We start from the raw sequence: 23,039 nt of genomic DNA on the forward strand, positions 1-23,039 counted from the left end.
TGTTTTCTCCCTTTGGATCTGAAGCTCTGAACAACCCTAATATAAATCATACAGAAGTTGAGTTTACTAAAAAATGACTGGCAATGAGGCAAACAAAGTCGCTGGGCTTTGGATGGCCCTCTTTAAAAACCCAGAGAAATCCCCCATTCCAAATTCCTGCAAATTCCCCCAATTATAGCCTTTAGCCATAGCTTTTTAATACTTGCAAAAACTTTGTTGGGAGGCCACCTGGCATTTCTGATAAATACCATAGTGAAGATGTTTGATCCAGAGGTGAAATTCAGCTGGTTCCTACCGGATCGCGTGATACAGTAGGGCCAACTGTGCAAAGCCCCGCCCACCCATGCAGACGTCATGATGTCCCTTTTTTGTGATGATATTCAGCCTCTGTGAATGTTTTGTGGAGGCTTTGTGCATGCGCGGATGATGGCGCATGCGAGCAAAGCAAGCAAACAAGAGGTGCGTGCACATTTGCGAACCAGTAGGGAAGGTAAGTGAATTTCACCCCTTGTTTGATCCCTCTCTGACTGTGGTCTTTTCCTCAATCCTTTTTGTCCCTTTAATCTCAGTATATGCTAGTAACAGTCTTTCTTGGATTCACCACAATGGTTATAAGAGCCGTGGTGGCGCAGTAGTTAGAGTGCAGTACTGCAGGATACTTCTGCTGACTGACTGCAATTTGGCAGATCAAATCTCACCAGGCTCAAGGTTGACTCAGCCTTCCATCCTTCTGAGGTCAGTAAAATGAGGACCCAGATTGTTGGGGGCAATATGCTGACTCTGTAAACCTCTTAGAGAGGGCTATAAAAGCACTGTGAAGCGTATATAAGTCTAAACGCTATTGCTAAGTGCTGTTGCTATTTCTCTTTATGCAGGGAACTGAAACCATGTCGTGGAAGAGAATCAAGGACTAGATGAGAACGGAAGGTTCTTTCTGCCTGGGCTTTTACCCCTCTCGCCAGACCGTCTCACGATGTCAAAGAAGGGTGCCAGCTTTCGAGCTAAAGGAGAAAAACCGGACGCTTTAGCTGCCTTGCAAGCTGCTAATGAAGAGCTCAGGGCAAAGCTCACAGATATTCAAATTGAACTTCAGCAAGAAAAGAGTAAGGTGTGCATCTTTCCCACTTAAAATTTTCCAGGAAAATTAAAGTTGTCCAGCCACTTACTTCTTGCTCTAATAAGTAAACTTTGCGTGATAACCTTTATCGTCACTTTTTTTTTTTGTGAACACACTGGTACACATTAAAAAATGAAATTTTGAAGCCCGCTCTCAAAAGAGACCTCATACCCATACATGAACATACACATACACATGCTATACACACACACACATGCATACACACACACACACACACACACACACATATCCCGTTTCCCCCAAAATAAGACCTATCCCAAAAATAAGCCCTAGCATGTTTTTACGCATGCACCTAATATAAGCTCTACCCACAAAATAAGCCCTACTTAAGTGCCTACACAACTGGCCAGCCAGTCATTCCATCTGGCTGCTTGCAGTGCCGCCAACACGAACTGAGGCAAGGGGGGTTGGAACTGCCCCGCACGCCCCCCACTGGCTTAGCTTAGGGCTCCCACAGCCAGGCCATCCACGCCCAACAACTGCTTTGTGGATGTGGCACTGCATTGCTTGGCCTCCTGTTCCTTTGCGGCTACGAACAAGCAGATGAAGTGGGCCAGTAGCTACGTGGAATTCTGCTGGATGAGGCTCCTGAGCCACCACCACGATATATATAAGCCTCCTCCCAGAAGGTAATGAAGAAAATCAGTCATGGAGAGGATGTGCAGCATTCATGACAATACTGCAGACTCTTGTTAAGCAGTGCTTAGATGCCATGTCCTAGATAGAAGGAAGTGAACTTCCAATAATTTTTTCTGCGGTCCTCACCACTCTCTGCACCATCTTCCTGTCCAAAACAGTAATACTGCCAAACCAAACAGTAATACAATACGAACAGGATGCTTTCAATCGTCCTTCTAGACAAAGTGGTAAGGACAGTTGAAGGAAGATGTGCTTTTCTCATACAATGCAGAAAATGAGGCGCTACTGTGCCTGCTTCACCACTGTTGAGTGACCAAGCTAAGCTGCTAGTCATCTGCACACCCAGAAACATGATACTAACCACCTCCACAGTTGGATTGTTAATACACAAAGGTGTATGGCTATGTTTGCTTTTCTGAAATCAACAATGGTCTCTCTTGTTTTTCCTACATTTAAGCCTACTTTTAAAACTGGTCTAAAACATATTATACCAGTTCATCAAACCCTCTATCTCCTCCCAGTAATCGCCCCCATTATCATCCTGAATAAAGCCCACCAAATAGATGTCGTTTTGTAATAGGATATAGCATAAGAATCCAATTGCAAAAAGATGTGGTGAACTTTAAACAAAGTCTTAGTCTTCAATATTACTCTGGAGGAATGAAGTCTGAAGATTGGTTTGGAGCCATTCTTTATAGAACGTGCATTTTGATCAATTATTCAGCACATTCTCTAATTGGTCCCCTTTGGAGGCAAAACCAGCTGCATTGTCAGCATGTACTGTACATCAAGGAGTAGAACTGCCAGGATGGTCTTTGGAAGAGGGAGGGGGCATTGAGGTAAATCCATTCGCAGAACACATCTGATTTGCTAATTTGGCAGTTTCTATATGGGAAAAAAAACCCAAGCTATGGTTATGGTGCAGGGTGAAGCCTGAAGTATGCATTTGCTTTTAGAATAGCCAACCAAAGCTGAAGATGTATTTTGGCAAATATTTGTTTTCTGTGCAAACTGAGTGTTTTCATTGAAATTTCTGTATCGCTCTGTCCCCGCTCCATCTGGGTTGGGTCACAGCTTCGTCTAGATTTGGAAGTAATGGCCACACAGTATGACCCACTCCAAGCTTTATTCCAGGAGAGAATGAGAAAATAACACAATAACATGAAGCAGCAATGAAAGAATATTCAAGAATGCTGAAATATAACATAACCCAATACGGCATTCGAAGAATATTCAGGAATAATGAAGAGTACACTTTGTCAAAGAAAGAAAGACATTATGTCCTTGTTGCCAGTGAGAGAACAAACCCAAGAGAGTACAGCACACATGTATTGCCCTTTCAGTTAGGTCTGCATTGAAGTTCCATCTCGTGATAATTTGGACTAGTTTACATAGGCTCTGAACAACCATTACTCACACCCCTTTTTGATGGCTTCGTGTAACTAGAGTTTGTCAAGGACCAGATCATCTCATCTTGTGTTTGGAATACTTTGCCTGCTTAGATGAGGCCATCAAGATTAAGGAGCATTTGTTTATATCATGCAGCAGTGAAATCATCACATGGTTCAGTATTTGTTTATGTCAAGTGATAATGAGACCACCTCAAAGTTACAGAATATTTGTTTATGTATGGTGGTAATGAGAATTTCAGAGTTAAGAAACATCTGTTTCCCAAGGTTACTGGATTGGCAATACAAGACTTGTATAAAACCAGAACAGCACTATGGATAAGGACCCCACAGCAGTATTATTAATGTGGAAACGTATTCTCTTCTATTGATTAGAATAGGATTAATATCACTACCATCCATGGAAAATGGGCTCCATGGATTTGATCTTGAACTCTATCAAAAGTTCATAGTACCATTTTATTCCTTGCTCTTTTTTTCCCTTTAGCTCAAGTAACTGCCCATCTTTTTTAACCATACTTTCTGTTTGCATGACTTGCCAAATCAAATAATTTTGGTAGAGGTTCACAGTTTGCTAAACAGTTTTGTGGAAGTTATTCCAATTCATTGGTGTAGGATTTCACTTGTCCTCTACACATTGCCTCATTTTGAAGGGTACATAAAGCATACCAATGCCATGCTAGAACACCCATTCTTGGCAAGATATGCTTATTTTTTAACATCCTTCACAGCAGACTTTCCTTATATAAAACTATGGTACCATCCTTACTTCTTGCTGGATTCCAGTACCTATGTGTCCATTACAGTCCAGTTATATCTTCCTATTCTTTAATTGGAATAAAGGTAAAATGTTGGGCATGGAAAGTGAATGTCTCTTTCATTTCAATATCATTGCCCAAGCCACCCACTGTTCTTCAGAATTTAGTTTTCTGCCTCATTTCATACACTTTATTCATAATTCCTCACTACTCTTTGACCATCTTGCCTATTCAGCTCCCCAGCTGCTAGAATGGATGAATATAAAGTAAAACAAATTCTGATTCTTATAAATGTCTGTATATGTATGTGTGAGTTCATGCATACATATAGCACTGCACTGATTGGGTTAACAAGTGCCATTTAAATATGTAGGATGACATTTCCCAGAATTTTTTGAAATTGTAGTCCAATCCATCTAGACCAGGATTGTTAAACTCACATCGTCACAGCGGTGTCACGTGATGTATCGGGACTTTTTTCCCCTTTGCTAAACCGGGCGGGAACAGCACGTGACGCATCCGGCCTGCGGGCCACGAGTTTGACACCCCTGATCTAGAGGATATGTGATCAAGAAAAGCCACTATTAGTTACCATCTTTAAATTTACCTTAAAAAAGAATCCTAAATATTTTAGTGAAGAACATACTTGAGCATACTTGAACAACGCAATTCAGATTTAAGAATTAGATGCTAGATACTACTTTTTGAGGGGAAAAAACCCTGTAGGATTAAAAGCATCTAGGTGCTTTGCAATTCACATATATTATTCCACTATTTCCCACTATTCCTGTGCAACTTCATCTTAAAATTTAAAGCATTATACTGTCCAGTTGTAACAGATATATAGCTTAAATAAAAGCTATTTTAGATTACAGTATTGATTGTATTGGACATTGCTATAACTGATGATATAATCAGCTTGCATAGCAAACTAACTTGTCACTAATGAAAAATAAGCCATCTGTTAGGTTAGGCATATCTTACATGTTGTTAATACCAGCTGCAAACAAGCAATTATAGGCCAGTGTTCTGCAGTTATGCATCTCTTCCAATTAGGAGTTTTAATGTGACTCCAAATTCTTGTACAAATTATATTCTGAATAACTCGGCAGCATTGTAGTATTAAACTCCTGCTTGCAACAGTTTCATTCCTAACAGGACACTGCTAAAAATTCATGTGTATGTTATTTAAAAGTGTTGGAAGAAATCTCCTTCTGGACATTCAGTTCCAAATGGGGAAAAAGGCACTGGAAACATGGGGACTGCTTGGAAAGATGGTTTAATGGTGACAGAACCACATGCTTTTGAGGTCCTGGTCCTGCTTCAAGATGTTGGGTGAAGGAGAAAAGGGGGGGGAGGGCAGAAATGCCGAGAGTCCCTTCATTTTATATCCTCTCTTGGGACCCATCTTAGTGTTTCCTGTTCCTGTATAAGAAATGTATCCTGATTGGTTGTCAGACTCCCAGGGGGTGGGGGTCTTAGCTTTGCTGGCTGATGTAATCTTCCCAGGTGCAATGTAGTGAGTTTCTGCTGCTAGATAGGTCCCATTATGTCCTTAATGGCCCATTGACAAAGGTGAGGGGAATGAGTGAGCTGCAGGGAACTGCTTCAGTGGTTGGTTGCCCCTGGTTCGAACTGGTTCTATAGAACCGGTAGTAAAACCGAGCACAGCGAGCATGCACGTGCGATCCCATTCAGACTGGTAGTAAAGGTAAGTAGAACCACCCCTGAACTGCTTTGTCTTTAAAACGTTTTTCTCCATTTCTCATCCAATGAAATATAATGTTTTGCCTTTTTAATATTTCCTAAAATATTTCATTCTTCTAGGAGAAGGGTGGGTGCTAACTTCCTTCAAAAGTATGGTTCAGGCAAGTCATATTTTCATCTCTGGCACTGTTTATTAACTTTTGAGAAAGCTCAGAAATGAAATTTGTTTCTGATATTGGAAAATAGGAAAGTGCATGAATTTCTGATATTGGAGGAATCAGCTGGTTATGAGACCTTTCAGGAAGGGATAGAGTCCAGAAGATACACCCAGTCCTGTTATACATTGCTACATTGATTTGGATTTTTACCATATATAGAATTCACATAAAATTTATTTTCTCTGTCTAAATGGAGGAATTCCCTACAGAAAAAAAAATTAGGAAGCTTTGATGTCAGAAACGCTGAAAAAGGACTAAGGGTGGCCCACCTACACAAGTTTCCTTTGATCTTTTGTGAACTGAGGGATTATCACCCTGCCAATTGAATCATAAGAATTTTCAATAGTACATGGAATAATGCGTATAATTCTGTGGTAAGACGCTGTTTTAACACACTGAAGGTTCTTTCCTTGTCTTTTAGGCCAGCAAATTGGAGAGGGAGAAAAACCAAGAAGCTAGGCAGATTAAAGAACACGAACAGCATAAAAACACAGTCATTGTAACGGAACTCAAGGCTAAACTTCATGAAGAAAAAATGAAAGAGCTCCAGGGTGTTCGCGAAGGACTTTTAAGACAGCACGAGGCTGAGCTTCTTAGAGTTATCAAAATTAAAGATAATGAAATTCAAAGACTCCAAACCTTACTTAACGCTGTACGAGATGGGACACCTGACAAGGTTAAGACGGTACTCTACTCTGAAGCAAAAGAAGAGGCCAAGAAAGGATTTGAAGCGGAGAAAATTAAAATGCAGCAGGAAATTTTGGAACTGAAGGGGGCTAAGAAACAAGTGGAGGAAGCTTTATCGGTAGTCATTCAAGCTGATAAAATAAAAGCAGCAGAGATACGGAGCGTTTATCACTTACATCAAGAAGAAATCACCCGAATAAAGAGAGATTGTGATCGGGAAATTCGCAGGCTGGTATGCAGTTTTCCATCATTTTGATTATTTTAATAGAAAGAAGTAAATGCTCTTTCCCTGTTGTTTACACTGACAATAATTTAATATAGATGGCCATTTAATAAGGGGAAGTGAATGTTGTTTCCATGTTGTTTACACTAAAAATAATTTAATATAGATGGCCAAGCATCCTCCTTTTGGACAGCTAATCTAGATAGATCCTTCAGATCTTTTTTCCAACACTAATGAAAAGCTCATTAGATGTGGTTATCTCTGCAATGGATGCTCTGTGACCTTTTGTCACAAGCTGTCGCTGGCTGAAAGATTTGATTCTGGTTGTCGATTGCATTGTTGCCATGTCATCTGCTCCAAATTATAATTAATTCCATCTGGATTATGAGCTTCTCACAAAAATAAATTAGTATTCTGCAGAAGTTGGGGTTCCTTTCTAACTTTCTGAGCTTGAAAAACAGGTATGTGATATTAGCATAAGGATTTCTTTTGCACTTCTTGTATTGTGTATTGATTATGGAAATAATGACATTTCTTTTTCAGTCTCCTGGATGTGCAGATTTTAAATTTACCTGCATAAATTATTGGTTGCTTTACTGTTCTTATCATGGAATAATAGAAGTGAAGTGTCTGAATTATATAGTAGGGAAAGTGTTTCAACTCTGTCTTGGACACATTTGCTCTATTGTCAGAGGCTTCTAAAAGGAGCATTGCTGATAGTACGTAGATCTGGAAATAAAGTATTGTTTTATAAGGCATTAAAGACTTTTTAATCCCTGCTGAAATCTATTGTATCTATTTCTATCTTTGGAATTTTGTATTCTATTACCAAGTGAGTTGATTAAGTTGGTGAAACCACAGAGTGGTCTCTAGATCCAATATTTAAGTTAAGTATAATCACTTCAAGAATTTCAAAATCATTTCACAACCTAATGTAAAAGAAATAATTCTCTTGGAATTCAGTGAAACTTACTAAATATAGCATTGTTTGATGGTGGCCACTGAATTAAGCTAAGAGGTTTCGTATGTGATATTTTATAAAACTATAAAGTACTTACATAGAGTATGTAGCTAGGCATGTTTTTATGCAGCTAAATCCACACACAGAACATTTATTTCTGTTATCCTGCACATTTAAATTGTGCAATGCTTTCCATATAGAAAAATAAGTAATTTATAATTACTCTTCCTTTCTTTCAATTTCCAGACTAACATACTTGCATTATATAATTTTGCATAAATCATTCAAAAGTACTTTTGAAAGGTTTAAAATGATATCTTTGGATAATGTGTTTGTAATGTTTTGTGTTTATTTTTCTTTCCTCCCCAACAGGTGTTTAATTTTCAGATTTTGGGACTGTAATTGTTATCACAATTAAAGTTTATTGAAGTTGTTTAAAGTATTTAACCAAAAGATTTAAAGTGATGATATCCTCTATTTTAGTAAACAATTTTAATTTTAATGCACTAGCTAGGATAAAATAGTATAGGTTCTATAAAAGGAATTTATAAAGGAATAATATTGACCACTAGCAATCAAATCAAATCCAATTTGTAAAATGCAAAAGCAAAAGGGAAAACTGTTACTGGTGTAGTGTCTCTATCTTTCATAGTTATTTTCTTCATTAATGTATTCTTTAGCATGAATTTAGACAACCTGAAATGTAGAAAAAGCAATGTACAAGGAAGGAATAAGCTATGCTCAGTCCCATCACTGTTTTTTCACCTCTTCTCTTCATAATCATTATTGTCAGATTGAAGTGGGGAGGATGTCCAAGAAATTTCCACAATACATCATGATAACATCATATCCTGCAATCTACATTGTGAAGCGTGAAACTGTGACAATGAAAGTTTTCTACTTCAGAACTTTACATGCTATTAATATGTTAATTCTGTTTCATCTGATATTGCCTGCTTTAGAATGCTTGAAGAAGGCTATTTAAAACTGTAGCTGTATCTTTCAAGATAGCAGAAACATGTATTGATCAATATTGCTATGTAGTTTGATGGATTGTAGCTCCTGGGATGTAAAGTCAGTAGGAATGTCTCCTCAGCAATGATTAATGCTGTTCTCATCAGCACCAAAGGAGCAGAAATAGTTTCTGTGTCATCCAAATAATTTATCCAATTTCTATACTGCCCATCACATTTGCATGACATTAAGCAATTTACAAATAAAAATAATCCATAATTTGTACTTGAAATGCTTTATTTTGTTGATTTAGGTAAAATAAAAGCCTCAATTGTGTGAAGTTCAGCTCCCAATGAGTATAAGAGCACATGCTGTTTTCTTGGAAGTGGCACGGAAGTATTCTGCCCTTGTCTTTTTTCAAAAAAGATGTTTTTTTCAACTTTAGCATACATCTTTAGGAAGTGCTGGAAGTCTCCCATCAAAGTATTATGTCCAATAGCCTTGTTTGGCTTTTCAAGATTAGCCAGAGTTGGTTAAGTGTTGTAACCTGATATAGAGAAGAGTTAGCACTGTGACCAATATGATAACCTCCTAGTTTGGGTATGGGACACTGTGTCTCTAAATTATCTCTTTTTCCCCAAATATTTCATCTTTTCCTAATCAAACTCTTTTTTGTAACTTTAGATTTGTCATTGATTTAATAAAGTAATTGTATTTAAAAATGGCTCCATGTGCAAAGATTGTACAATTACACAACTAATTACTATATATGTTTCAGGACAAGTATGAGATTAGATAAATTTGGAAATTCTAAAGTGAGACTTTAGCTCTTATTATACAGTGTTATTGAATCTGTCCCATGTAACAGTCTTTTGCCTTGTAGTGGAATAAAACACATATATTTTTAATGGCTTACAATTGTTTAAGCCCCAAAATTCCATGTATCTCTATCAGAAAAAACATAATTCTTTAATCTCAGAGCTACCAGTTGTGTGATGGTCTCCTGACAAGGATTTTAGTAGATGGCAGTTCAGAAACTTTATATAGTTTAATGTTTTGTTGAAATCTCTCTTCTCCAAAGTTTTTTGTCCTAATTTAAAAAATTAGTTTTGTTTTCTTGTTCTCAACCTGCTTGAAAATTTCTTTAGAACTTCTCTTTAGGAGTAGCAGAAACAGAAAATGTGTTTTGTTTTGAACATGAAACAAGCATTTTGTGGTATGTGGGGATGACCTTGGGAGACACGAGTAAGAGCTGCAGCCTAACCGTGGTCATGCAAAAGTATCTCAGCCCAGAGAAACAGAAAACAGAGTAGAAAGTGTTTCAAAAACACCCTCCCTGATTTTCTGGAAAACAAGGGAGGGAACAAATACTTTCAAACTTGCAAGATTCGGTTTCTGTAACCTTTCAGTAAAGTTTTATGCTTCTTTTCTGGTCTACTTCAAAAGGTTGAGCGTGTCAGTTTGCTAAACCCTTCTGAGAGGCTGGCAGTTCAGTAGAACACAGTCTAAAACAGGGGTGTCAAACTCAAGGCCCACGGGCTGGATCTTGCCCATGGGGTGCTCGGGAGCCCATTTTCACTGGCAGAGTGCTTGGGCCACCACAGGTGCCCCCAACATAAGTGACATCAAGTTGGCCATTCCCATCCTCACCCTGGCCACACACACCCTTCCCCCCAAGGTCAAACACGACCCTGATGTGGCCCTCAATGAAATTGAGCTTGACAGCCCTGCCCTAGAATATTTTGGATATCTTGAGTTTTAGCAGAGTTTAAAAAATATATGAAGCCAAACTGAATACTGCTGCCTCCTCCTTCTCCTCTTCTTCCTCCTCCTCCTCCTGTCTGCCCATCAGTCTTCCAAGTGTCTCCCTTTCCCAAGTTTCCAACAGGGAAGATTAAGACTGATTGGTTATGCTATGTTTGAAGTTGAGGCAGCTAAGGGGAGGGGAGGAATGGGAAGAGGGGAAGTGAGTTGGTTGGATATGTACAGGAATGGTGCAGTGTGAAGCGGGTTGGACTAGATGACTTCTAAGGTCTTTTCAGCTCTATGATTCTATGATATTGGGCAATTAAAGGCAATTGCAAGAAAAAGCTCCTTGATATTTTTTCCCACCAAGACATCTCTGCCCAGAAGTACAAGTTTCATATGAATATTTTGTGTATGAAATATTTCTCTTACTTACTTACTCTTTTGTCAGAAATGGTGGAAGTTCTCCTGCTAACTTTGCTCCTTTCTTTAGAGAGACTTTCCTAATTCAGAAACTTCTCTGATGGTCCATCCTTCCCAATCTGAAAATAGCCCAATGGGAAGCATCCCTCAACACCAGGGGTGAAATGCTCCCGGTTCGGACCGGCTCGGGCGAGTAGGTAGCGATGGCGGCGGGCAGTTCGGAGAACCAGTAGCAAAAATCCCTGCCCCCGCCCCCCATGCCCAGCTGAGCCGGGCAAACATCAGAAGCTTTTTTTCTTTTAAATGGCTCTGACGAGCCAAGTTCTGAAGATCCCAGCTGAGTTGCCTGATCGGCAGAGGGTTTTTTAAAAACCCTCTGACGATCAGGCAATTCAGCTGGGATCATCAGAGCCTTTTGAAAGCATTTTTTTACATGGTTTTACATGTAAAAAATGGTTTTAAAAGTTTTTTTAAAATGGCCACGCCCACCCAGTCACATTACCCCCCCCCACTAAGCCACTCCCACAGAACCAGTAGTAACAAATTTTAGATTTCACCACTGCTCAACACCATCTGCTATGGTAGTTAACTGAAGCCCAGGAAGGCATAAAATCTGTTCACATCTTTTACCCTTGGCCACCTTATAACTAGACAAGTGTAAAACCTCTGCATTCAGGGGAATTTCACCAATATGTTCTTCTGAAAAAATAATAATTCAAAGATAATTCTCTTTAATCAAATTGCGCGAGAACTGATAGGGAAAATGATTCCGTCTCATCAGTTTTTTGTGGATTTAGATATCCCCATTGGACAAATTTAGGAAAATGGTAAAGGCCAACAGGTCACATGAGAAAAGTGTTACAGCTAACATTCCCCTGGAGAAATGCAACCTATTAAATAAAATATCAGTTTACTAATCAGGCCAGTGGGTGACATTTCATGTTTATATTAATGACCCAATTCAGTCATAAATCTTGGATTGCTTGGATCTATGAAAATTGTACAGAGAAGAAAGCTTGATTGCATGTTGATATATAATTTGGCATTTTAGATTAATGCCACAGAAAAAACGAGATGAGCAAATCATATGATGCAGTAATTATTTGTAATGTTTTCTCTTTCTCATGTCATCCAGAGACCACATATTAATCAGCTTGCTATTGAATTATTATAGATTTAATTCATTAACTCATAAAACATATGATTGAACAATATATTAAACAAATAGAGAATCACCAGGAATTTTCTATTTTTAAGTATAACTGATCAAAATCGTTTTTTCCCCCCTGCTGGGTTTATCTGAATTTAAAACAATTTCTTTACACTCTATTTTGTACTGAATATGTGCTTTTGCAATGAATATATACTTTTTGATCATACTTTAATGCAGTTGTCAAATATGTGCTAATCCTTTATCAAAGCTCTTGAGCTCATTCTAGTTTGCATATTCTGGATAAAAGTTCCTACTGTGCATAATACATTTGGGGAAAAAATACAAAAGAAATTATAACTTTGAAGATATTTCCTCTTCATTTAATACCATATACAGTCATATCACATGCATCATCTTATTTCTATTGCTTCTTTCACCCACACAACACCGAGACACAAATTAGGAATTGATCAAAGCAAAAAATAAAAAAATTAAAAAAATACACAAAAGAAAACACTTGTCCTTCACAAGAAATCCATTTATTTTCAGTTATTTACTGCAAATATCAAGTGAAGTATTAGATAAGTCTACACAATGAATTGTATTTCTGATTTTTTATTTATTATTTCATAGGCCACTGCTGAAGCCAACCCTACTGTCTCCTTAATTTCCTTTTTCCCTGATCAGAAGCAGCATTAGATTGATTTGCCATTATTCTAGGACATGAGGTCAAAAATTTAAAGAGCAAAATTCACCTATGTCCACATGGGAATCTGCCATGCAATGAAACCACCAGAGGGAATTTGTGAAATGACAGGTTTGATTGAACTGTGCAATTTGAGTCCCATATGATTAAACTTTATTGGGAGCATGCGAAGATTGTATAATAACATTTGGTGCTTCATATCAGGAGAAAAAAATTGATGTGTCAGGTAATCCCAAAACATTTAACACACGACTGTAATTTATTTCAAACATCTTAATGAGGAATGGGACTGTCACATCAGATTCTCATACCTATGAATGGTTATTATAATGTCCATACAATGCTAAGGTCAGGGTTTAGGGAACATTGGATACAATCCCTCAATGCTGCCACACACCTGGAATATTACCATCCATCCTCTTTCACACAGGCATACAGACTTGCATGGGAACTTGGGTCACAAAGAACCCACAAACTAAAATACTTTTCCAGATGTGCAGCTCTGTCTTTAAATTGTAATACAGCCCAATTTACCAAGGTGAATCTACACTGGTAGACTGAGATTTATTAGTTATAATATATAACATAGAAAAATAATCTAAAGGCAAAAACCCACAGAGAAACCATAACAACAGAAAATGTTTACGTGATTTCTTATGACTTTCATAGGCGTGTTTAGAAAATGGGGGGGAAAACCTGTAACTCAGTGTTGAAATAATAGAAAATACTTGTAACTCGGGTTTTAGATTTTGGCAGTGGTTTGCTCTCCGAGCTTGCCATTTAGCTCCCAAACCTCTCATTACCAGACTAGGTAACATTATCAGCAAATCTTCCATAAAAGTGTCTTGTCCTCTTTAGCTTATATATGTCTTGTGTGCCAGTGTGGTCAGTTGGTCACATCAGGTTTAACGTGTCAAAAGACCCCAGTTTCACCTTCATCAGCATTTGCAAAAATTTCAAGCCACTGCTACAAAATTAGAAGTATTTGAGGGCTCTTTCAATAAATAGATGGCTAGATAAATCAATTACTGTATTACATGAGTATCGTCTCATGTGGTAAGATGCCTTCTAAATGACATAATAATTTTCTGAATAGTTTTTATCCCAGAGCTATAATTGCACTCAACAATGAACTATAGGGCCACCATCAGTGAGCTGTTGGACAGTATTACTTGGTCTGTTGTGTGGATGTTTGGGTGGTTTAGGGGTGAAGAATTGTGGTGTGGGTGGGAGTGTGTTTGAGGATTGTTATGTGTGTTGGACCTGGTCTTTGGGTGTTAAGTGAATTTTGTTGTATGGGTATACTGTGTATACACGTACAAAATAAAGTTATTTATTTATTTTATAATGCCAGTTTTCCCAACCTGATCTCTTCCAAATAGATGGACTACAGCAGTGGTGGTGAACCTTTTACTCACTGAGTACCGAACAGGCACGCACTTTGTGTGCTTTGCGCACGTGCGTGTGCTATCTGCGCTAACGTGCAGCTCCTCCCCGTGTGCTGTGCGTGCAGCTGCACCATCTGCTCATGTGCACGGCTTTCATATGCACTCTGTGTGCACAATCGCACCATCTGTGCATGCATGCAGATTTCACACGGCTCCCCCGTGCACTGCATGTGCAATCATATCATCTGTGTGTGTGTGCGGTTTTTGCGTGCGCAATGCATGCGTGCAAACACCATCTACACATGTGCGTGCTGTGCGCAACTAGTCTTGCACGTGTGTGCAAATGCACACATGTGCACAGGAGAGCTCCAAAAACCAGCTGGGTCCCCTGAATTGAGCTCACGAACACTAGTTGGGGTGTGCACGCATGCACAACTGCAGGTGAGTTGGGTGACAGCTTGCGTGCCTGAAAAGATGGCTCTGAATGCCACCTCAGGTACGCATGGCATAGATTTGCCATCATAGAACTACAGCTTCTATGATCTCAAACGAGGGACACGCTGACATCTTGACTAACACGGTCATTTATTTTCTACTGTCTCAGAATTTTAGTTATTCTAAAATAATAAAAGGGGTGACATGATAGCAGTGTTCCAATATCTCAGGGGCTGCCACAAAGAAGAGGGAGTCAAGCTATTCTCCAAAGCACCTGAGGGCAGGACAAGAAGCAATGGGTATAAACTAATCAAGGAGAGCAGCAACTTAGAACTAAGGAGAAATTTCCTGACAGTTAGAACAATTAATCAGTGGAACAATTTGCCTCCAGAAGTTGTGAATGCTCCAACACTGGAAGTTTTTAAGAAGATGTTGGATAACCATTTGTCTGAAGTGGTGTAGGGTTTCCTGCCTAAGCAGGAGGTTAGATTAGAAGACCTCCAAGGTCCCTCCCAACTCTGTTATTCTGTTCTGTTCTTTATTAATAACCAACTAAAATATATGATAAGGTCTTTGAAAGACAAACTTCTGATGCTACATCCCTCATATACTCCATTAGAATTTTTCCTGCAGAAAATGAGGAAGCTATATATTAGTCAATGACCGGAGATGGATTTTCTAATAGTTGTGCCCAGGAAAGATTTGTTTTGTACAGAGATGTTTCACATTAAAAATATGGCCTTTTCTTTTCTGCAGCTTATGCTGGTATAAGCTATTAACAATGCTAATGAAGACCATCGTGTTATAAGCAACTGACATTACAAATTACGTGTGGATTTTAATGCAGACTGGTAAATAATAGCCACGGCTCTGAAAGCCAGCTGATTAAAAAAAAAACACACACACACACAGTAGTGAAGATGGCAGAGACTGGAGAGAGAAAGAGAGACAAGAGGGGGAAAAAAACCCATATTTCATAGCACAATGTTTCCATAATTGGCAGCAGTAGAGTTCTCAAGCTGTTTATTAATTAAAATGCAGTCTTGGTAGAGTCAACCTGCTAAATGCAAAGTGGAAGTAGCCATGCTGTTAAGCAAGGAATTTCCTTAAAGATGATTGGTTATTACTCTCATGTATATTCATTGAGTCTGTTTCACAAGTAGGCCTTTTTACTGAAAGTAGGTGGTAAAAATTCTAAACAAGGCGAGACATAGAAAGCAATGCTGTCCAGAGCGATGAATGAAAGGTGTGGGATAGTTTTGGGGGGAGACACACCTGAACGCTGATGCAGCCCTCCCAGTGAGTTGTGTGTGTGTGTGTGTGTTTTAATCATACGTCTTCTTTGTCTTGCGACTAGTATGGAGCAAATATGTTGCAAGAAAGTGTTTGCTTGAATGTGTTTTTTATATTGGTGTAAATATCTTTGTGTCATTTTTCTAATGTGCTCTCTATATAATCTAACTTTTTAAATTTGTGCTGTCATTGTTTTAAATAATCCTTTTAAATAATCATCCTATAGTAACCATAGAAAATGTGTCTTGTGTTGTTTTGCTGTGGCTTTTTTTTTTAATGCACAAAATATACAATCCTTTTTTTTTCAGAAATGAAAATATTAATAATCAATGTCATTGACTGAACCATTTTGTTTTTTGTTTTATTTTTGGGTATTCATGTTGAGATGAATGGAAATTTAGCAGTCTTCTATTTTTTTAAAAAAAAAATCCTTCCTTTGTAGCTACGATAGAGCTTTTTAAGGCATTTAATGGGAAATGACAAAAAGCAGAGCTTGTAGTAGGGCAACCTAAAGGTACATTTATATGTGTGTGGGTAGGATTTTAATGTGGTCTAAGAAATGTATGTTTGGGGGAGTAGTGCAATTACAGTTTAGTTACATTACAGATGTGAAAATAAATTACCCTTCCCTATTCTTCTGTGTACAGTATTTCCTGTGAATGTACTGACTGAATGATGTTTTATGGCTGATGTTTTCTCTAGGGTGATGTAATGGTATGTGGGAATGAGCTGGGGAAATGGGGAAGAAATATTGCCTAGGGAACAGTCTGATAAGAGCGGCTGTAGCCAGAGCCACATAATGGATGGAGAAAGAGACTCAGAAGAGACTGTTCTCAGGCTGTAAAGGAGATAATGGGATATTTGTACATTCAGACTTGCAAGATTCTGTTAATGTAACCTTACAATAAAGTAGAATTAGCTCATTTCATTGTGTTTCCTGTTTGTACTACTGGGAAGGCTGACAGGTACGTTCAAACAAAATCACAAAGGGAAAACAAAGACAGGAGGTGCTTTATAGTGTGTGCATGCAATTTCCACCACTATTACCACTATCCCCCCCCAAAAAAAATCTACCAAAGACCCCTATTTTTTAAAAAAATCATGTTTTGTTTGCATTTTCACTTGATGTTACACATGAAGAGAAAAGAAATTTGTCTAAGTAGAAATTTCCATGTTGAATGGCTTCCCAACATTCAGGATGAATTGGCCTTGCTTACATCTTGACCCATTAATCGGTACTTTTCCATCAACAGACACGGTTTGCATGGGCTTCACCAGCATTCATAAACATATCAAATTGTCTTTACACTGTCCAAGCCATTTAATTTGTTTTAAATTTAGCTTTTGCTACTGCCTCTTTAGTTTGTAATCCCTTTTATCCAAAGTTAGAAAAACTAGATTTGGAGGCTGCTCTTAACTAATTAGTCCTAGGAAAAAAATATCATGTATGTTGACTCACTATTTTGAAGCCCACAGTTGACTGCCTCAGTTCAATTTCAAATTTTTCCAGTATCTACTATAGACACCAGACTATATACACTACAGTATCTTTTAGAAGAAAGTTATGTTTTGCTATCTAGATAATAGGGCAAGATTCTACTGGGTTTCAGACACTGACAAGTGAAAATAGCTTTATATTAGAATTTATGAGAACTTTGAAGAACTTCCAAAAGTGCTGGAATCTATTGGATATGTTGTAGCTTTTGAAATTTTGTATCAAGTATGGGATTGTATTAGATCATAGGACATAACCTGAACATGTACCTCCAAAGCTTAGATAGAATTCATTCAGAAGTTTCAATTTTTATGTTTAATGTGATAGAAAATAAACCATTAAATGTGACTAAAATATTACTGTATCTGCATTAAATTTTAGTAACTTACTTAATTTCACATAAGTTTAAGTAAAATGATGCTTTTGCTCTAGTCCTGCCTTTGACTCCTAAATTGTTGCTTTCCTCAAAGTAATCAATGTTTAAGACTTCTTCTTACTATCATTCTAACTTTTGGTATCAGCCTTCCTAAATCTGGAATACAACAGATACATAATCCACATTAGTGTCCAGCCACACTCGGATTGGTGAAGATTTTAAGAATTGGCCCAATACAACAGGAAGACACCAGGTTGGGTAATACTATTTATACAGAAAAAATAAGGGGCATGGCTAAAATTTCTTGTGAATTCAGAATGAACTTTAACTCATGCTTCAGATTTTTGTTTTTACCATCTTTAGGTAGTAAAGCAAATTAGAATTCCTCCACAGAAGTGGAAATGTTTACCTTAAATATAGATTCTCTACATGTGGTGGACCATGTATATAGTAAATGTATTTATTTTCTAGATATATTTGTGGTCTTTTAGGACCTATTTTTAAAAGTGTAAAAATAAATGAATATGGTTGCAGTGATCATTAGCCAGCATATAGAACCATTATACTAAATGGCATTACATGGCTTCTTAAGATAAACGAAGTTCCTTCAATCCTTGAAACTGTAAATTTCCTAAGTAAAGTAAGACCCTGAACACCGAGGAATATTTTTTTATATAATCACTGGCTGCCAAATAACTATCATTGAAAAGTTGGCATAAACAGCAACACAGGTCTTAATACTTTGGTGAATTTGAATTCTGCAGCATTTTGTGAACTATATTAACAATAATATCCTGTGTTTTGGGTTGTAATGTAGTTGATTTTCTGCATAATCAGCAATAAATGAATCATTCTAAAAAACCTTTGAGTTATTAGAAAATATCTTTCTGAATGTCCCTTCAAAAATAGCCCATTCATTCACTGCTGTTATCTGTTCTATATTTTTGTAATACAAAAGGCAGGAGCTAAACCAAAGATTGCTGAAACTTTCTGAATATAGTCTTCTCCTCTCAGTAATAAATCAAGTTTCAGTTTAAAGCATAAATTATTTTCCTTACTTAGCAAATTCCAAATGGAAAGCACTGTATATATGTAGTATTACTATAGGTCACACAGTCAGCCAGATATTGATGATGATGACGATGATGATTTACACTACAACGAGAAATCATTCTTTCCAGTTCTTTAGCTAATGTTGGCCTTCATATGCGTCAATTCTTCCCAAGAACCTAGCATGTCATAATGTATTGACATAGTATATGTGCAGATTCAAGCCACTTTTGTAATTGACCCATGAAAATTTTGTAAATGCACAAATTGCATTTTGTGCAATATTTTTTGGGTATGACACTGGGTGTGACAATAACCATAGGGACCACCACAGCAGGTTTTTGCCATAATTTTTCAATTTTGGTTTTTCAGATCTTGACACTTTGTAATCTCCAGTTCTTTGTCTTCTTTCTACTTTCTCCTGGAATTGCTTCATCAATTATCTACACTTTTTTATAACCACAGTTAAATTTGGTGTGTTATGAGCCCAAACTTTATCAGTTTCTATTCAGAAATTCCACAATCTGCTCCTTCTTGACTACTTTTTCAACTGTATGTTACCATATGTTTCATTACTGTACTGTGTTTCATTACTGGCATATGATCATTTTTACAGATGTTCCAATGAATCACTTTGGCGACTGTGTTATGATGATGATATGATGATGATGAATTATACCTCTGTCAAAAGACTTTTATTGCAGGATTCCCAAACCTGGTTCTGCTTACCAATAATATGGGTTTGAAAGCTATAGAACTGAATCCAGTGTTTGTTCACCGCTTTCTGTAATCTAACATATTCCCTAAAGCTAGGATGCTGCCAGTTTCCATGGCAACTGAAAAACTGTACTGTATGTGATTGTATTTTATTCTCCTTGTAGATGGAGGAGATCAAATTTAAAGACAGAGCAGTCTACGTGCTGGAAAAAGAGTTAGGGGTTCAAGCTGGGCATACTCAGAGACTTCAACTCCAAAAGGAGGCTTTAGATGAACAGCTGTCCCAGCTCAGAGAGGCTGACCGGCATCTGAGTAGCCCCAAGCGGGAAGTTCCTCATCCAAGTGGTGCAGGAGACACTTCAGATCACTCAGGAAGTCCTGTAAGCACTTTCTAGTAGTTTTCCCTAAAACCACAAATTGTGCCAAAATCTTGATGAGTGACTGCCCAGACCAGCAAAGTTGGTTTTGATTTGTTTGCTTATTTGCTTGCTTGCTTGTTTTAAAAGCAAGTAAGGTTGAGGAAACCCAGCTCAGATGTAGTCAGATGACACCCTGAGTTTCTGGTTTGCTTTTATTTTGCCAGCTGTTAAAAAAAACACTACTTGCTTTTTTTTTAAGCAACTGTACCTTACCTTGAATGTGTGCCTAATTTGACATTGTGAGACTCACAACGCAAACTTATACATTAACCTATTAATAGCTGTCTGCTAGTTTTCATGGAGGCCTTCAAATATCTGTGAAAAAGAAACATGATGGCAAAATATGTCCTAAGTCTCATGACTAATCCTAATGGATTGATTGTGCTTTTGATGTTAGTCAATGTTCTAGACTCTAGAAAATAAATGAGGTGCCAACTAATATGCTTTTTCTTCCATACTCTACAATTTCTTACACCATTCAGTCTAAATTCACCTTTTATCTTGGCTTTTGACGTAACTATGCCACCTCTTCCAGCTTCTATGTTAATTTGCTAACTACAGATTTTTCCGTCACATTTGTTAAACTTTTCTTTGTTGAATCTCATCAAGGTTTCCTTTGTATTGCTTAATTTGACCTATAGATTTTTTTTTTCAAAAACATAAATATAGATATTGTCTCCCCTTTGTTCAGAGCCTCTCCTGCACCTGTTGAATGAAGAATCCTAGCCCTGTTGAGTTTCTTTGGTCCTTAAATGCTCATGTTTGCTTGAAGTAAATTTTCCAATTAAAGTAAATTAAAATTGCTACTAAATAGGAAAACAGGAAGGAAATGTTATTATAACTAAATTGCTTTTTGCTCAAAATAAATAAAATTGCCTATTCTTATAGCTATCTTTAGGTGACTCAGGTCAGTGCTCTATTAAATTCACAGTTCCATGGGAGCCAAATGGATACAGTGGTTTGTTGCACACACTTAATACACATTATATGTCAGTTTTAATAAATATATTATCATAGGAGAAAGAGACATGGCTCATCTAAAGTTCTCAATTCAACAGTGGCATAAATATGAAACACTGTAGTAATTCTCAATCATTTATTTCACATTTCCAAAACAACACTTGTGAGTCTGTGTTTATTTACACATTTTGTTTTCATTTGCCTCTTCTCTTGCATAATAGTTTCTTTCTTAATTTCTGTTAGTCTCACCTTTTAGTATTAAGGTACAGATTTTTAGAATTAGTAATGGATGGAATCTGAAAAGGAAGAAGATGGGAATTGGTAGAAAGTTCTAAAAAGTGTTTCCTTGTTGAACAGTTATTTGCAGTTGTTTTTTGTTTTAGGAACAGCAGTTGGACGAAAGGGATGCTCGACGTTTCCAACTTAAAATAGCCGAATTAAGCGCCATCATCCGGAAACTCGAAGATCGGAATGCATTATTGTCAGAAGAACGAAATGAACTTGTAAGAAATCATGTGCTTTTATTTTATTTTTTTAAAATAAACCCTATCTGGCTAACGGTAGCTCTGTAGAAGAGCCAAGTTAGTCTCTTGGCTCTGGAAGTCAAAAATTAGGAAGATTCAAGTAGTATCTTTTAAGATTAACAACAGAGGTGGGTTTCAGCAGGTTCTGACTAGTTCTGGAGAACCAGTAGCGGAAATTTTGAGTAGTTCGGAGAACCGGTAGTAAAAATTCTGACTGGCCCTGCCCCCATCTCTTCTCTGCCTCCCAAGTCCCAGCTGATAGGGAGGAAATGGGGATTTTGCAGTAACCTTCCCCTGGAGTGGGGAGAGAATGGAGATTTTACAGCATCCTTCCCCTGGAGTGGGGTGGGAATGGAGATTTTGCAGTATCCTTCCCCTGCCACGCCCACCAAGCCATGCCCACAAAACTGTTAGTAAAAAGTTTTGAAACCCACCACTGATTAACGAATTTTATGAAAAGGTATAAGTTTTTTTCTGCTTATGTCTTTTAATAAAATTTGTTAGTCTGAAAAGATGCTTCCAGGCTTCTGGTTTCTTTTTGACTAAGTTAATGAAGGGTTTAATATACTGTGGAAGCACAACAAGGTGACCATTGACCAAGTGTCCTAACCCCAGGAAGGGTAAATTTAAACAGACAAAGTCATTCCTATGATTAAAATAATTCCACTCAATCAGTTGGGTAGTAGAAAAAAAAGTCTATCCCAGTTAAGGTAGTTTTATATACTTTGTCCTCTAAGAAAAAGAGATGAAGAAGAAAAAATGCCTGAAAAAGCAAGCCTATGCATATTATGGACTATGCTTCTGCCATCTCTGTGCATTTCCATGTTGATAGTAGATGACCTATAGAAGGATTGGGATGTGATGTGAAAATATGGCTCTTCATATCTTGCTTAATCTCTCAATGGACTTTTATACCATCACTCATAAAGCCATTGGGTGAGGCCACTAATGAGGGACATTAATACACAGTTGAGTCAATTGCATGGAGTTCGGCTTTCTCATGAAGATGTGGCTTGTAATTTGGGAATCACAGTTAGGGTCTCAGCTTCTGCTTGGAGAACAAGTGGCAGTGATAGCTAAGAGGCCTTTGAACTGATTTATCCTGTGCACCAGTTGTAGATTTTCCTGTGGCTCACACCTTGTTCACTTCCTGGAAACTGCATTTGGCCCAGACAACCTCGAAACTGCATTTGGTCCAGAACAGTGATGAAATCCAATTTTTTTTACTACCAGTTCTGTGGGCATGACTTGGTGGGTGTGGTGTGGCTTGGTGGGCGTGGCAGGGGAAGGATGCTGCAAAATCTCCATTCCCACCCCACTCCAGGGGAATGTTACTGCACAATCCCCATTCCCTCCCCATTCCTGAGAGAAGGATATTGCAAAATCTCCATTCCCATCCCACTCTGGGGCCAGCCAGAGGTGGTATTTGCCGGTTCTCCGAACTACTCAAAATTTCCACTACCAGTTCTCCAGAACCTGTCAGAACCTGCTGGATTTTACCCCTGGTCCAGAATGCAGCAGCTTGTGCATTTATAGACATTAGTATTTGTCCCTATGAATTAGCTTTGATAATAAATAAATTATTTAAATTTATTTACATAAATGCAATTAGATATTTATTTAAATAAATATTTCATTTAAAACATTTAAATATCCCATT

General features: G+C 37.8%; 1 protein-coding gene across 19 annotated transcripts in view; it reads left to right on the forward strand.

Annotated features, from left to right (window-relative positions):
- Positions 1-973: 973 nt before the first annotated feature.
- Positions 974-23,039, forward strand: part of JAKMIP3 (Janus kinase and microtubule interacting protein 3) — a 58,193-nt gene continuing 36,127 nt past the window's right edge. For 5 of the 19 annotated variants that reach the window (XM_070944842.1, XM_070944844.1, XM_070944843.1 and 2 more), the window contains exons 1-4: positions 974-1,108; positions 6,291-6,788; positions 19,641-19,856; positions 21,239-21,358. In XM_070944842.1, the coding sequence (XP_070800943.1) occupies positions 974-1,108; positions 6,291-6,788; positions 19,641-19,856; positions 21,239-21,358 (969 nt within the window). The remainder of the gene's footprint in view (positions 1,109-6,290; positions 6,789-19,640; positions 19,857-21,238; positions 21,359-23,039) is intronic. The other 14 variants (XM_070944861.1, XM_070944856.1, XM_070944853.1 and 11 more) reach the window with 5 other exon arrangements.

The sequence above is a fragment of the Pituophis catenifer genome, unplaced genomic scaffold (genome assembly GCF_029215685.1).
Source record: "Pituophis catenifer annectens isolate HBS135680 unplaced genomic scaffold, rPitCat1.0.hap2 SCAF_6, whole genome shotgun sequence".
Classification (NCBI taxonomy): Eukaryota; Metazoa; Chordata; class Lepidosauria; order Squamata; family Colubridae; genus Pituophis; species Pituophis catenifer.